Here is a 16,664-nt window from a genome sequence, read left to right as displayed (position 1 = left end):
GTTGGTAGTTAACATAGCATAAAGCTAAAGCCTATGTTCCGACGCAGTGCGTATGCACACCATCTCTTCGACTGTCCTGCTAAGTCTTCTTCAGAATTCAAATGATCAATCACAAAGGTAGATTCTGCAATTGGTAAAGGGTGTCAGGAAGTCGATACCAACCGCCGTCTCTGTCTTCATCATTACTTTTCTACAACACGTGTACACAACACTTTCAATAGCATAATCTTTCTCAGACTACATTCAGACAGGGTTGACTGATTGACTCAGTGTCTTTGTTTTTGGGTGTGTCTGCTTGTTATATTGGCATGTGTTCTTAATTATTTGAACACACTGACAGTAGAGTGGCAGGAAGTGAATGGTAAGATTTACAGAAATGGCAGGAAGTATAGTTCAGAGGTGGTAGAACTAGTCGTTAATCAGACATGACAGAGGCAACTAATTCACGGGAGGTATTATATTTGGTCTGTCTGCTTGTCTGGGTTTTCGCACTTTCCCCAAACGTGAGTCACGTTCACCTTGTAGTGACGGAGGACATTATATGGACACATGTTATGTTAATCAAAATCCCATTCATAGTTGATAAACTACAATTAAACAACACATACAAAAAAACTACAACAGGGTTAGCCTGGTCACCAGTCTCTACGGGCCGGCTTAGGGGAGTTTTACCGGGCCCAGTCTGCTATAATGACCCGTTTCAGTTAGCTGGGAATTAGCCCGTAAACCCACCTGTGAGCGGGCTAATCTGTGTGGGCGGGCAGATACCACTCCCAGTGCCGTAGATATAACGGTAGGCTCCCGATGGTAAGGTTTCCAGGCTACACAGAGTCGAACTCATGATAAAGCTGCAATATTGTCGTTTTATCAGCAGTAGAATATTTAGCCTCTAAGGAAAATATGAAACAAATTTCAGTGGTCACATCTTTTCTATATACTAGACAAGTCATCAATTTTCCAGTGCATTTGGGGGACAAGCGAGATAAAAGCTATGTGAGAAAATGTCATATTCTTCGTGTATATCATTTATCTACATTCCAGACGAAGGGTGGTATTGGTGGACTTGCGATGTTAGTATCGTGGGGATTTGAAGTGATCGTGCTTGAATATTTCTTCCTATGACTGATTAAAAGAATTAAACTTTTGAAGGCACACCGTTTCTGTAAAAGATTATTCTTCTTTAGTGTACATTACATAAATAGATATCTTCATGCAATGTACGTCTTTCTTGTCAGTCCGTGTAGTATTGGTGTCAAATTTCTGAAATTATACAGTACAACAATCTTTATTGAAACAACAAAAGTACAGCGACTTTCGTAAGGTCTTCTACCACTATACATGCAAACAAACAATGGGATACAAAAGAATTAACCTACGTAAAAGTATATGAATAATTCGAGATGTTGAGTCCAACCTTAATCACTTACACCACTAGGTCTAAGATCTTAACATTCCTTGATATATTTACCTATTTGTACGCAGTACGGGTTGTCTCTTACTTGAATCTAGTTGAATTTATCTATAAGATGGGTATATAATTCAAGATGTTGAATCTGACCTTAATTACTTACACCACTAGGTCTAAGATCTAGACATTCTTTGATGTATATACCTATTTGTACATAGTAAGGGCTGTCTCCTTCTAGAATGTAGTTGAATTTATCTATAGGATGGATATATATCTTCCGTGTGAACAGACAATTACATCTTTAAGCATTGGCGAAACTTCGCAGAGAGCTTGAGCTAGGTTATATCCGAGCAAGGGAACTTAAGACCCTTCAAGGTCTGCTTTGGCACCACATCAAGTTTAGCTCTTCTACAAACCATAGCACGCTCCAACCTTATTAGGTATTCCTCAGCCGACACAAGATTTACGTCACCGAAAATAACAAGATTGAAGTGGGACTGGCCCAAGGCCAAACGTGACCATTGATGTAGCAGAATACAGCATTAGGCCAATATGGAGATTTGCCTGGTCAAGGACCACACATTGGGAAGGTTCGACGCCTCAAAACGTATAGCAGGGTGCACCGTGGAGTTAGAAAAATCACATACGTTTGATTTCAGGGTAGAGTCAATTCCACCTTACCGAGAGGGTGTTTGTTGCCTTTTGTTCTAACATTTACAAAACCTTTGTAACAATCTATGTGAGATAAGTAACTGTTAAGAACAATTTCCAACATTTATTTGATGTTCTAAATATTTTCTGCTGTGTTCCAACAGGTTAAACAAATTTCCAACATTGAACACATTATTTGTATTAGTTTCTAAACTGTTGCAACATAGATTGATCATTTGTTTGAACATGTTCCAACATTCTACAAATATGATATAACTGGGTCAGTGGGCTGGGAACAGGCCAATTCACACATCCCTTCAAAGTATAGGGGATTAAGCCTAGGTGCCATGCATAGACACCTCAAGACAAAAGAGTTGCCAGTGTCCAGACGTGAAATCTAAAAATATACAGAGGCAGACAATAGAGCGTGATTAGCACCACTTTTATGGGGGCAATAACCCATATCTACCATTTTGAGAATGATGCAAAATGGTGGAACATGTTCCAACAGTGAAACAATCACACAGATGTTTAAAAATTGTTCTAAATAAAGAGATATTTATGCAAATACTTTCAAAATATTTCCAAAATATAAAGATGAGTTCAAACATGTTCAAACCTTCATTTCTAATTGTTTGAACAGTCTGGAATTATTTTGACTGAAATAGTCTTTGCTCTAAAATTGTTCAAACTTATTAGCAATATCATCTGAAAACCCTCTCGGTGACATGGAATTGACTCTATGATGTACAAAACATGTGAAGATGAGCTGAAGTTTGTCTGCTCGTTCTCTTTTGAACGGCACTTTTATAACACACCTAGTGGAGGTCATCATACTGCAGCCGACGCACAGAATTTGTCGGTACCAATATTCAGGCGCAAATTCATGCCGACCGAACCAACATCGTAATCCAACTTGTACAGTCTTAAACCTGACGTATTCCTCTACCATTCACCACAGATTTCGCCTCGCTGACGTGCACGGACGAATCCCTACACCTTTGTCAAGTTCTGGGACGCACTACTTTATTCCCTGAACTTCTATTGACCACGGGGGTCGCGGTTAGATACTGTGTTCTACTACCTTAGTTTGAAATTATCTGAAATCTCTTCGCAATGTGTTTAATGCACTCACCCCCCTCCAGGCTGCATTAGTGTCCAATTATGTTACAATTTGATCCGGTCGGTACTCCGCGTATATGACATCAACAGGAAGTACTTTGATTGCAGGCCACTTCCAAAAACTCTTCCCTGCACTTAACACATCTTTTTGCTTTTTAGAGCAGGACACTTCTATTTTTGCTTCAGGATTGCGATGAATGAAGGCAATCACATCTACTCATCTTCCTCCCCCGTTCAGTTCTACCTACAGGCGACTCTTCGCTCCCCCATCTAGTGTTTTTCCTAACTGTTGCCAGTTCGTATTCACTTAAACTACGAGTTCTCTGGGTTCTTTCTTAACTTGCTCATAAGGATAAGCTATGAACGGCACATTGCACAGAACTTCATCGTAATGATAATTCTAGATTTTTTCTTCTTTTTGTAAAATGCTGTTTTCTATTGAAGGTATTTTAAGACATATACTTCCATAAATCGGCCCATGGCATATGTTATAAACAAAGACTTGAATTTTGTCATTTGGTGTTCCTTAGTGAATGCATCATAGTTACCAAATCTTTGAAAACTTTGAATCGTTATCTTAACTTTGGCTGGTTTTACGACTCCTTCCATTGTCTATACTATTACAGTTGGTAGTTGTACTTCGTATAATTAAATTGGTTTGGCTTTAAAATACATTCATCGTTGAAACAAATATCTAGATTCAACTATAAGGAGTTACTTTCTAACTATCGTTTTGAAATAAAGTCAGTTGGTAGCTGTACTTCGTATAATTCAATTGGTTTGGATGTAAAAGACATTCAGCGTTGAAACAAATATCTATATTCTATTATCAACTGTTACTTTTTAACTATCGTTTTAAAATAGAATAATTGGTAGTTGTACTTCGTATAATTCAATTAGATCGGCTGTAAAAGACATTCAGCATTCAAACAAATATATTCTATTATCAAGTGTTGCTTTTTAAGTATCGTTTTCAAATAATATCAATTTTGTCTTGCAGGAGATTGCACTGCACGAGGAACTATGTCCACATGCACCTGTTTGTCTCATTCATGCTCAGAGCGACGTTTGTGTTGGTACGAGACAAGGCGCTATACTCTGAGGGCGGAACAAGAAGCACGGTAACTATGCAAACTTATATATTAACAGGTTTGCGTAGCAAAATCATTGTTAGATCCGTTGGCATGTGTGGTGGCCGCCATCTTGAATTGTGACGTCACAGGGTCGCCATACCATTTTAATGGGAGGGGTGTTTTGGCGGTCGCTAGCGTTCTCTCTATTTTTTAACAAATCGGCACACGACTATCACACATTCAACTCTAATAAAAAGAACAAAATTCCTTACCAATTCATATTTATAAAAAGACCCCGTAATCGCTAAAATAACATAGCAAACCTGAAGTATATGTAGCACAAATACTTAACTCGGACGATGTGGCACTGCAATTTTCATAACCCATATTAACAGTGCCACGTAAAGAGAACAATAACATATTTTTACACATGGCTGGAGTGAAGGAAGTCGTGTAAAAGTCTTTCCCAAGAGCACAACATCGGTGGCGTCAGGGGATTCGAACCCGGGATCGCTTGGTTCTGGGTCGAACACCCTGCTGTTACGCCACGCAACACCACTGCATGTACTATATTGTTAATGCTGTCTTCAGTATGTGGGAAGGCAACTTGTAAAGGTGCTTATGCACCTGTTTTGCTTTCCCTTTCAAATTGTGATAGATTTGTAAAGAAAAAAGCAAAACAACCATGGCATAAATCTGAACTTTCGTTGGGAAATACACGATCCGAAAAAAAACTTGGTACGAACACTTTCTAACGTTTACAGGCTAAGGCAATTTCTGAGCTTTAGAAATTCGACGCAGGTCTTGGCCTTGTCTTCAACAATCAACACAAAGCATGCCCTTTTCAGGATGTTATTTGCCTTTGTGCGTCATTGAGACAGTTAAATGATGCATTGACGCAAATGGCATTGGTGATTATACTTTACCTGTCATTAAACCATTACATAGTGGATGAGGAGGTTGTCGCAAATTGCACTCTATTACACACAAAGGCTTTAAATATGGTGAAACGAAAGGGAATTCCGAATAGAAGGCTAACTAGTGTGTATGTTTCCTAACAACCATTAGCAAAAATATACCTTTTTAACATTATCATCATGCGCCATTGCAACAGTAAAATTATGCATCTACGTACTAGATATTTTCGATTGGACTTATCCGGCCATTAAAGCACTGTAGAGTTGAGCAGCAGATTGCCGCAAATTGCAATACTGTCGATTGGACCTATCCGGTCATTAAAGCACTATAGAGTTGAGCAGAAGGTTGCCGCAAATTACAATCTACTACATGCAAATGGTAAACGAATGGGAATTCCTAATGGAAGGCCAACTACAGCTATGTCCTACCAATAATTATCAAAAGCATACCTTTGTAACTGTTTCGTCGTGCGCCATTGCAATATTGTCGATTGTACTTATCCGGGAAATTAAAGCACTATAGAGTTAAGCAGGAGGTTGCCGCACAAAGTGCTGTCTATTACACACAAAAAGATTTGAGTATACTTAACGAATGGAAACATTCCTAACAAAAAGAGCTTGCTACATTGTACATGCCCTAGTATGTGTGGAGAGTGATAAATATGAAATGCTTTTATAAGCCTACCGGTGTAAAATGTTTAATGCAAGCTGGTAAAATAAGTCAACCTATAACATAGATTGAAACGAATTACACATGGCATTAATGTTAATCACAGTTTTCAAAAATAATGCAATTCTGAATGATCTATTCACTTTTGATGTTCGACCTTGGCGTGACGTCTCATCTTAAAACTTAGCTATCTACGTATCAATTTGTCATGTACGTGAGCAGGGCCATTCTTCTCCCTTAATGAAACTCTCAAGACAAGGTTGCACAAGGTGAACATATTCTTGAATTCACTTCGAAGCTATATTCATCCTGACGAAGACTGTCTAATTAGGTTCGATCGTATTCCGTAGCAGTTTTTGGAAGTCACTTGTTCCGCTTGTTACCATTGTTAACTTGCACTATCTGTATACATTTTGTATACATTGTTTCGTGTTGCAATTAGCCCTCGGGCAAGAAATTGCAAATAAACTTTCATATCATATTAATAAATAGTCGAAACAAGTACAAATGGGATTCTCGCTCCTCAATTTCAAACAGACCGAAGTTGGTTATCATCAATATTCGACTGTATCAATATAAACATTATCTGGAAATTTGTCTATTTCTAAACTTTTTCCCCTTTTTGCGGAAATGCATAATCTGATATTTGTTGTGTTCATTTTTCATGTTTTCCTTATACAGCCTGGTTGTAAAGTTGTCCAGACCATCTTCATGTACTTCATGGCCACCAACTACTTCTGGATCCTGGTGGAGGGACTGTACCTCCACAACCTCATCTTTTTCTCTGTTTTTACGGAGAGAAAGGTTCTGAAGTGGTTCGTGGCCATCGGATGGGGTGAGTTCTAAGAAAAATATAATCATAATACAGACGTGAAGTCTCGAAGTATTGTGTTACATTCACTATGGGAATGAAGCTACTGATTACATCCGTAAAAATAAAGTTTTGAAATATCCGTAAATAATTTCATCAGGTTGGAGAATGACTGAATAGCAAATTTCTTTTATTCACAGCCTAGTATTTACATGAGCCAACATTTCGATGACTGTCTGTCATCTTCATCAGGGCAATACCGACTGGTTCACTTCTAGATGGTTCTACTAACAATACATTGTTAGCAGAAACACTTAGCTCCAGTGCACATTGAACCGGTCAGTCTTGCCCTGATGAAGATGACAGACAGACGGTCATCAATACGTTGGCTCATGTAAATACTCGGTTGTGAATAAAAGAACTTTGCTATTCAGTGTTGAAATAAATGATCTAGATAGAACTATAAAGCATAATTATACAATAAATAACACCTTACCTTCATTTAAGCGCGTGGATATTGATACTGATACTGAAGTACAAAAATGTGTAGAATGTGATAAACGTTATGGAACGTGAAAAAACTTCTTTAGCATTTATCATATGAAAACGTTTGAAGAAGTAATTTTCATACAAACCGCATTGCACCTCAAGTACTAAGATAAAACTTATTACATTTCAATCATTGTGTCGTTCTGCCTAAGGTAGACCTTCCACTTCAATGTTTGATAAATTCATGATACTAAATAACATTTGTCTCCTATTTGATATCATATCCATTTATGATATGATATCATACAGGTTTCCCAGTGCTATTTGTCATTCCATGGGCCGTTGTCCGTGCCAAACTTGCAGACGAGAGGTGAATCTATTGCTAGTCATTTTTTTCTCTGTTACAAATCTTATTTACTAGTTTGCTATCCCTATTCTGCAGTTCTCATATTTTGTAACTATTTGCAAGATCTGATTTATTTAATGAGTAATCTGACGATTTGTATTTTCTTCGATATGTCTAGATGCTGGGACGATGTGGATGAGAAAGGCTATATCTGGATTTACAAGTCATTCATCGTTGCCACCATTGGGGTAAGAAAATTACCTTTTGTGTAATAAAGTCCCTTTAAGTACATGTGGTAATGTAATAGACAAGTTTAGACAGAAGTGCATAAGGCATATGTGTTAGTGTAATATGTGTTAATGTGTAAATAACTGTATCAATTTTAACGTACTTTGTTAGATGTATGTTTGCTTGACTTGTACTCCATGAAGATTAGCTACTTACTTGTTTGTTTGTTTGTTCGTTACTTGTATGACAGCTAATGGAGTTAACAAAGCGTCCAAGTATCCACATACGTTACACTCTTGATTTTTCTACAAGATTTTCTTTTAGAATCCTGCACTGGTTGCACATAACATTTATTGCTTGAACGTGTGATACGTAAGCTTCAAAGGAATTACCCAGGCTCAAACGATTTATCATTCAGGTACAGTCTAAAGCCTGGAGATGAAAACAAATTTATCCCATATGTTTCAAACAGAGTAGAAATCGTGTGAGGTTTACGGCTTCGGCGTCCCTACTTATGCTATCTATTGAAACACACTGTGGGTTAATAACTTTCACGTGAATGCATGAGGCCAATACTTCCCTTAAACAGACCTTTATTCTGAATGATGCACGTTTCTGACAGTTGAGAACCATTACATGTGTCATCGCGATAAAACAGACCAGAAAAACAGGCAATAAAGAGGATTTGTATCAGCTATACCTGAGATTGGTTTTGAATATTGTATATCCTCGGGAAGTCTCCGACGTATATTTATCTCCCAAATGCCATCCAGATTCCATTAGTGAGATAGGCAGCACTAAATTTTGATGGCTTGGACTTTATCCAACACAACGGCACACGGCTGTAATAAGAAGGAATGTCCTCTGAGGGATTTGCAGCAGAAATCTGCTTCCTTTCATGTTCCGCTGGGAGCCATTACACAAAAGTTGCATGACAGTTTTGTAATAAATGGAACCTCCCTGTAAGGAGCATGCACTATTTGTCTTTAATTTTCTACTCTTAGGCTGCATCTTAGCGGAAAGCACTTAAGCTTCCCAAATATCTGAACTGCGTTGCCCGAAGATACGTCCCATCGTTCTTTGAAATGTATTTTCTTCGTATCAAGTTTTTCGACTTGGTCGCGTTCAATCTTTGCCAGAAGTTGAACTTTTATATCCTGAATCAGTATAGAGATGCCGGCCAAGATGTCAATTTACTACACCGTTATGCTTTTAATACATCAAACTACATCTGTCCTTTTGTAGATAAACTTCCTGCTGTTCGTGAACATCATCCGCGTTCTGGTGAAGAAACTTCGACATCCAGCTTCAGTCGGTTCTCAGTAAGTGTTATTCCTGGAAGTTACTTATACCTTTCCTGGAAGTTGCGGATATTCTTCCGGGAAGTTACGAATACGATTCCTGGAAGGTGCAAACACCCTTCCGGGAAGTTACGAATACAATTCCAGGAAGTTGCGAATATCCTTCCTGGAAGTTACGAATTCGAATACCATTCCTGGAAGTTACGAATTCGAATACCATTCCTGGAAGTTACGAATACCACTCATGGAAGTTGCAAACATCCTTCCAGGAAGTTACGAATACAATTCCTGGAAGTTGCGAATATCCTTCCTGGAAGTTACTAATATCATTCTTGGAAGTTGCGAATGCCACTCCTGAATGTCACAAATACCATTCCCGGAATTCCAGGAAGATACGAATGCCGGAAGCATCAACTTGAAAGCCAATATCATGTTACTTTAGAGATTGCAAAATACAGAAATTGATATCTCGAAGGATAATGTAACACTAAACACCGACTATACACTGATAATGTCAGTTCATCTTACAAAGGCCTGCATTTTTGTACTTCAAGTATGTAATATGTAAAGTATGTATGTTGTTAATTTGTATTTTTCTAAAAACCGTGACAATGTAAAATATTTGTTTTGAAATTTTCATTCTATTGTAGGAGACGTTCCAGATGGTGTTGCAGTTGTCCACGAGGTGCCAATGGGTGCGTGTCTCTTTTAGACATTGTGACAATAAATGGCTGAAAATTTGGGCCTCCAATTTGAAACTCGGCTCCGTAAAAAAGCATCACGCAAACTTTGATAACATAACTAGACGTAAACATTAGGCAAGACATGTTCCTGATTTATTGGACATATTTATTGAGTTATGCTTTGATGAATAAATTGCGACAACAACCAAACTGTCAAATATCAAAGGTAACGCCCAACTCTTCAGCCAAGAGCTTTTGACTTTCCAGTGATGAATGACATTTTGTTGACAATCAGACTTTAAATGTGACTATTTGCTTCTCAATGGGAGGCGACGCCAAATTTGCTGCATGAAAAGACAGGTTTCTGGAGAGTAATGGACTTTACACACTAGGTTTAACCTCTAGCGTGGTTTAAGTTCAGGGTAATTTCAAGAGATCGATGTCGGTCATGTACACATTCCCCCAATGGCTAAGATGTGTGAATTTTACGCATGGTTTATCAAACTGATTGGAACTTTTCGCATTCGTCGGATGGTACTTGGTTCATGATATACATATATACATGGGTCATGACAGGAGACATTGAAGAAAATTGCCGTGGCGACCAGAGAGCTCGGAGTTGGCACAGGTTGTCAACTTGACTTGGCCTGTACCTGGCTGGTCTAGTGCTAGGTCGTACACTACGATAAGCGAAAGCAATCAACAAAGAGTACATATCATTCAAAAAAATTAACACCATTGCGAAAATTAGTTTGTTTTTTTTCAACAGAAATGTTCATGAGAGGGTGTAATACAACTTTTGACCTGTATCTTAATTCTCTTCCCTCACACTAGTACTATTTACCAGTCAAGTAGATAACTAATGTTAGATGGTGGTTCAGGAGAAGTAAATGAGGATTGCTTTGCCTAGAACTAAAACAAAGGTCTAATTTATAACGCAAAACTTTTCTCTACATAAGATAATTTACCCCGTTTAACAAAAATCCTATTTTCAGTCAATGTCACCCTGAGCAATTTACATGACATTTCGAAAAAAAACTGGAAGGGTGGCATGTAGTAGTATACCTATACTCAACAATATACAATTTGCAGATGTTAAGATTTGCCGGGACGCAAGCACATAAATTCATACAGGATTATTTTATAGAATGTGTTTTTACACAAAATTTTACTATCCAGAAGCTTTTTTTTCATGCAGCTAATTGCTTTGACGTTAACTGATAGCATGTGTTGTTGCAATTGCCAACATTGTCATCTATCCATGCCAGATTTCCAAAACCATTTAATCGACATCTATGTTCAATATGAACTATTGATATCGCTCTTTGTAAGGGCAATGAAGAATGCAATCATTTTGAGCATGGCTCAACAATTGTCAAATTGAACATGACTATAAGGCCATATTCAGGCACTAATTTCATTTCCCATTCTGGAATCGGCAAAACATATTACAGGTTGACATGGAAAGATATTGACAATGCCAAACCCTAACACCTAACACTAATAGATAGTTTATTTTACTAACGTACTTGTTACAACGAAATTTTGCAGTGATATGTTGTTGTTTTCTATTGCTGACCTTAGGATAGGCACTCTTTTTTGCACGTGTGCCACGATATTGTTTAGTCCTGTCCATATCGTCCTCAAATCCCTTTTTTCTTTTAACACAATCTTCCTTGTATAGTGAGTAGAAAATGAATAACACGGTTTGATTGAAAGAAACGTTGAATTGAAAATCGTTATACTTCAAAATTCCGGTTTATAGCGGTTCGAGCAACAGATCTGACGGACGAAGAAGCAGTGTCCAGATGCAAATGCCTATGTAAGTCGACTGCGTGTCGTTTGTTCATAAAACCCCAGTGCAAAACCAAGTAAAAGTTTGCTCCACCCCTTACTATCACCACCCTAAAGAAAGTCTGTTGTAGACATATAGGAGCCAGTCCCTTCACTGGTATGTACCCTTTTCAGCATGTGTCTACCCTGGCGATGCCCATATTTTTTTCTTTAATATGTTTTTTTTTAAAGTTATATTTGTGGCAACCTTTTTGAAGGTATATTTGTGCCGTGTGTATTTTTGAAACTGAATCATGCGTATTTTATAGCAACTCCAAACATTAAAGGTTACCATTTTTCAAGCAGCCGATGTTGTGAGCAGTTACGATGGAAATGATAACATCAACATCACTCTCAACAAAAAATCAAGGGCAACGATGGCAAATTCTCACTCTCTGGATTCTTGTACATATTCTTATATGTAAAAGTTCTAGTACCATTACTTCAGACCTCTAAATTTGCCTAATGGCACGACACTGCACCCTGATGACGTCATACGGCTGGACAACATCCAGGCTATCTATTCTATTAAATATTCCCAAAAGAGACTTCAGAGCCGTTTTCATCTTTTCGGGCCCATGTGTTTCACACAAATCACATCCTTCGTTATTCTTTAGTTTAAAGTACGCACCATTTCCGTGTACTCAAGCACTTATATGTACATGTATGAAATCCACGTATTTGACACAAAATATTCAGAAATCATTTTTGCGTTTACAAACTGCCTCAATGGTGCCTTTGGACATAAGAAACAAATATTACCAAGCCCACATATTAGATAAATATCATTTACATTAAGATCAGAAAATAGTAATCTTTGTTATGATTTACATGTATGCAGCAAACTGGCCAAGTCAACGCTGGTTCTAATCCCACTGTTTGGGGTCCACTACATCGTGTTTGTGGGCATGCCAGAGAGCGAGAGGGGCCTCGCCTACAGTGTCAGACTGTACTTCGACTTATTCTTCAACTCATTCCAGGTTAGAGAATGAAGGTTTCCTTGAATTTTCATCATGATAAGACTGTACCAATCCTCTAAACGTTACCACAATCTGATGCTAGTCGGTGGCAAATTCCAGACAATAAATATTTCATAGCGTATGGGTTATCGCGACTTTGAGGTGATGGAACAGAAAGACCATTATAATCATCACTACTGTTCATGTGATCATTACATTTGTTGCTAATGCTATTGTCCAAAATAACGCCACTATATTTCTGAAAAAGGAACTGTACCATCCCGTTTTGCGCAGTTCAAGTCATGATCTTTTAGGCTGACTAACAAAGAGATATTACTGAAATAGTTAAAGAACATCTACCGCAAAAATTGCATCAGTACATCGTATCCAGTGTCTGTGGTGAATTCCCAAGCAATTGTTTCATTGTTTATTTTATCTATTCAACAGGGTTTCTTTGTCTCCGTCTTGTACTGCTTTCTCAACGGAGAGGTAAGATATTTCTTTAGTGTAACTTATGCTAATATCTTTATAATGACATTTGATAGTGCCTTTCAGATAAAATTGGACCTTATAGAGTGATTGATAGCAATATCTATTAATGAATACGAAAAGTTATGAATACGAAATATGATTGCATTGATGTTTACATGATTTCATGTGTGCATCTCATTGCTGCAATCATATTTCTCGTTTGTTTAGATTCAACTTTCGACGTAGAGACTACATATTCATGACAATAACAATGACGTTTGTTGCATATTCATGCCCAACAAAAGCTAAATGCATTAAGATATCAACAAAATACTGCGAAAACTATGCTATGCTTTATCTATGATTTACACGTTTTTTTCTCTCTTCTTTAAACATGTGTAGAGAGACTGTAGACTCATTTATGATAAATAACTATGTTGACTGTTAATTCTTTTTCTAATTGTTAACTCTTTTCTAGGTGAGACAAGAATTCAAAAAGCGGTGGGAACGCTGGCGGATGGGGAGAGATATTCTATCCTCGCGAACTCAAGCCGGCTATAGCACGGCACAAACGTACACAAACGCCAACCAGAGCCGGTTGCTTCCAGAAAGAGACGACTTAGGGGATAGCACGATCAGTCCAAGTCGCCAAAAACGAGGGAGCTCCGTGTCCACACCAACACCGCGAGAATCGGTTGACTACATCAAGCAGAACGAAAAAAATAATGACAAATTCTTTCATACGACAGGCACCACCTCGCCGAAAAGCGTATCATTCCACCTCTTCTCGGAGATAAGGAAAAAATTCAGCACGAGAAGAAGACCTGAAGAAAACCGGTTTCATAGACATGATAGAGACGTCATTCACGAAGAGAATGAAAACGAGGTTGAACTTGGCCAGACTACAAGTTCTGAACAGGGAGATATCAGAATGGATGACTTGGCAGTGGTTGAAAAAGTAACTGTTTTGTAACAATAACTGCTGCAGTGACATCGACGCTTTCTCTGTGGCAATATGTACGCTGCTTATAACGATGTGCTCATTCTGAAATAGCGCTGCCGAATAGGTCCGTGCTACAGTTGATGTAGAAACCAACACTGATACACGAACAGAACTCAAGGAGCACATTCAAGTGATTGGGTACATCAAGAGATCTAAAAACATCATTCCCAGAGCGAGGAACTTCTATTCCCCAAGATTACACAGATATCATGGGTTTTATATCTTAGCATCTCTACTCTGTCGTCAGACGCCTTGCAACTGCTAACACACACCCCATCCCACTAGCGCGGTGACCGCTCTGCGACCGCTCTGCGACCGCTCTGCGACCGCTCTGCGACCGCTCTGCGACCTACAGTTTGACATAGCGCTCAACGAATTTCGTAGATGAAGAATTCATCTTTTTACACTTTGTGTGTTTTGCTGTCTTTTCAGTCATGCTATTACATTTTGCATGAAATTCCAGTTACGAAGTCAGGTATTATACAAATTTAATTTAGGTCGCAGCGTGACAGCCGTCTAGTGGAATTGGGACCTAAATGAACTCTGAACCTTTCCATCGTTGCAATGCAAAAGCTATACGTTCTTCGCGTATGTTACCTGCGCATGCGAATCATGTATAGACGATGAACATATTACATAAAGATGTGTGTAAAATGTGTAAATAATTGATATATCTATTCCTCACACATCTAATGAATTCGCCATTGACAATGTACATTGTCAATGCCAATTCGCCATATTTGGTGGGAGAGGATATGTATTGCTATGTGCCTTGTCCATCATTATAATCAAGAAACTCCACATGAAAAACCTACCTATACCCGAAAGATCTCTACTTTTTCTAAATGTATATAGCTCAAAGAGCCTACTGTGCTATTTCGTGAACTGTGAAAAACGTATTTTCATAGTTGAGAGTATACATGTCTGTCCTGTACATTGTTTGACAGCCAGTAACTATGTATTGATGTATAGTTTGTAAAAAAAATGCTTTGGACATTCCAATATGTATTACCTGTGCAGCAGATTTTTCTGTATATAGAAAAGAGAAGCTATGACTCTAGTTCAATTGTGTAAAGGTGACGTTAATGGCTGTGATCCTTGTAACTAAAACGTGTGTCTTATTACAATCAAGGAGATAAGAAGTATGCTAAATCAGTAGAGTAAGAACAGATTTTATCAGTCATGTTAAGCTTGCCTATACACAGTGAAATAGAGACACTATAAGCACGCATACGTATACGTACACACACACACACACACACACACACACACACACACACACACACACACACACACTACAAGCACTCGCACGTATACGCATACAAGAATGCCATCCTTGGAGAGATACAGTTTTATATCCAGAGCACAATAATATTATGTTTCATAATGTATCTATATCTCACGAAGAGAGAAAAAACTCTTGTGTAGACAAAGGATTTGCATGATTTTGCACTTATTCCAAATCAAAATACGAGGCGCCGATTCAATTATCATTATGCAGTACGGCAAAAAAAATCATGGACTATCTTGATTAGGTCTATATTACTTTATTGAGCGCAAATTGATAAGTCGTTATGAAAACATTACATGTGCCTTGCAACGTTTACTTGACGTTTTCACTTAATCTACCCCTATAAGATTTCTGATGGACGCAACCGTTTGAAAACTCAGTAATGTACAATAACACGAAGCAAATCACACTACACCGTCTACAACCGAAATATTGGAATTGCTACTGCAATGCAAGTTCAAAATATATATGGTAGAAGATCTAATGATGTATGTAATATACAGTCAAACTTGTGCTAGTGACCACCGCCGGTCCTCTGCATAAGAACCATTGTGGCCACTCTTTTGGCAGTCCGTCATATAATTTTTCCATTGGCCCAAGCATTGAGATTCCTGTCTAAAGTGACCTACTGTCTACTGTGAACATTTTCGTCAAGTCCGTTGAGTTTTGCTATGGATAGGTTTGACTGCGCACATAACTGTATTCTCTACATGTTAGGCCATGTTGATTTGATTATATGGATGACATCTTCTGGGGACTCTAAAACTGATGCGAGCGTGTGAATAAAACAAAAGTTCGGCAAAAAAAGTTGCCTTCATTATGATATCTACGTGAAGGGTGAAGAAATTAAACTAAACACACAAATTTAAAGTATGGTATGCCGAATAGTAGATACTTCATTTTTTCATTTTTTTTACATCTTCTTCTTTGACTTTGGAATTGACTTGGGCATTCTACGACACTAGTATTCGTTTTCGAAATATTTTTTGCAATTTACAGTATATTTTTTCTCATTTTGCAGCCGATTTAAATTATGGTTCGAAAACCTTCTTTTTAAACGAACGAAATTTGCGTGCAGATGTCATCCATATACTTGTAATTAAATCCACATGGCCTGATCAAAGAAAACATCTTGAACATTATAGGCTAAATACAAGAGAACTATAAGGAAGCGTATGTTTAAAAAAGGCAATCAGCCAAGAATCAGACCATTGTAATGCGTATCTCTGTAAATAATTTTCCCAAAAGCCAGAGAATATTCACTATTTATTACATGCGTCGCTCTAAGTGTGAGACTATTTGTGGCAGGTTGTTCAACCTACCGGCATTGAGTGGAATTACAAATGTTGCGTGACTTGATCTCGTGGATGAGTGTGCAATCAGAAAATCCTTGAGTCGAGTGTTTTGA

The 16,664-nt window shown here is 38.0% G+C and overlaps 2 protein-coding genes across 6 annotated transcripts in view; one reads left to right on the top strand and one right to left on the bottom strand.

Annotated features, from left to right (window-relative positions):
• Positions 1-15,154, top strand: part of LOC136447009 (parathyroid hormone 2 receptor-like) — a 115,774-nt gene extending 100,620 nt beyond the window's left edge. For 4 of the 5 annotated variants that reach the window (XM_066445675.1, XM_066445672.1, XM_066445673.1 and 1 more), the window contains exons 7-16: positions 4,182-4,302; positions 6,523-6,676; positions 7,451-7,511; positions 7,666-7,735; positions 8,961-9,037; positions 9,667-9,711; positions 11,465-11,521; positions 12,374-12,512; positions 12,939-12,980; positions 13,441-15,154. In XM_066445675.1, the coding sequence (XP_066301772.1) occupies positions 4,182-4,302; positions 6,523-6,676; positions 7,451-7,511; positions 7,666-7,735; positions 8,961-9,037; positions 9,667-9,711; positions 11,465-11,521; positions 12,374-12,512; positions 12,939-12,980; positions 13,441-13,935 (1,261 nt within the window). In that variant the 3' untranslated portion in view covers positions 13,936-15,154. The remainder of the gene's footprint in view (positions 1-4,181; positions 4,303-6,522; positions 6,677-7,450; positions 7,512-7,665; positions 7,736-8,960; positions 9,038-9,666; positions 9,712-11,464; positions 11,522-12,373; positions 12,513-12,938; positions 12,981-13,440) is intronic. The other variant, XM_066445676.1, reaches the window with a different exon arrangement.
• Positions 1-16,664, bottom strand: part of LOC136447006 (tripartite motif-containing protein 2-like) — a 136,033-nt gene that overhangs the window by 106,513 nt on the left and 12,856 nt on the right. The gene's annotated exons all lie outside the window — the stretch shown is intronic.

Source organism: Branchiostoma lanceolatum, chromosome 13, assembly GCF_035083965.1.
Source record: "Branchiostoma lanceolatum isolate klBraLanc5 chromosome 13, klBraLanc5.hap2, whole genome shotgun sequence".
NCBI classification, from domain to species: domain Eukaryota; kingdom Metazoa; phylum Chordata; class Leptocardii; order Amphioxiformes; family Branchiostomatidae; genus Branchiostoma; species Branchiostoma lanceolatum.
This window is presented reverse-complemented; position numbering and strand designations above follow the sequence as displayed.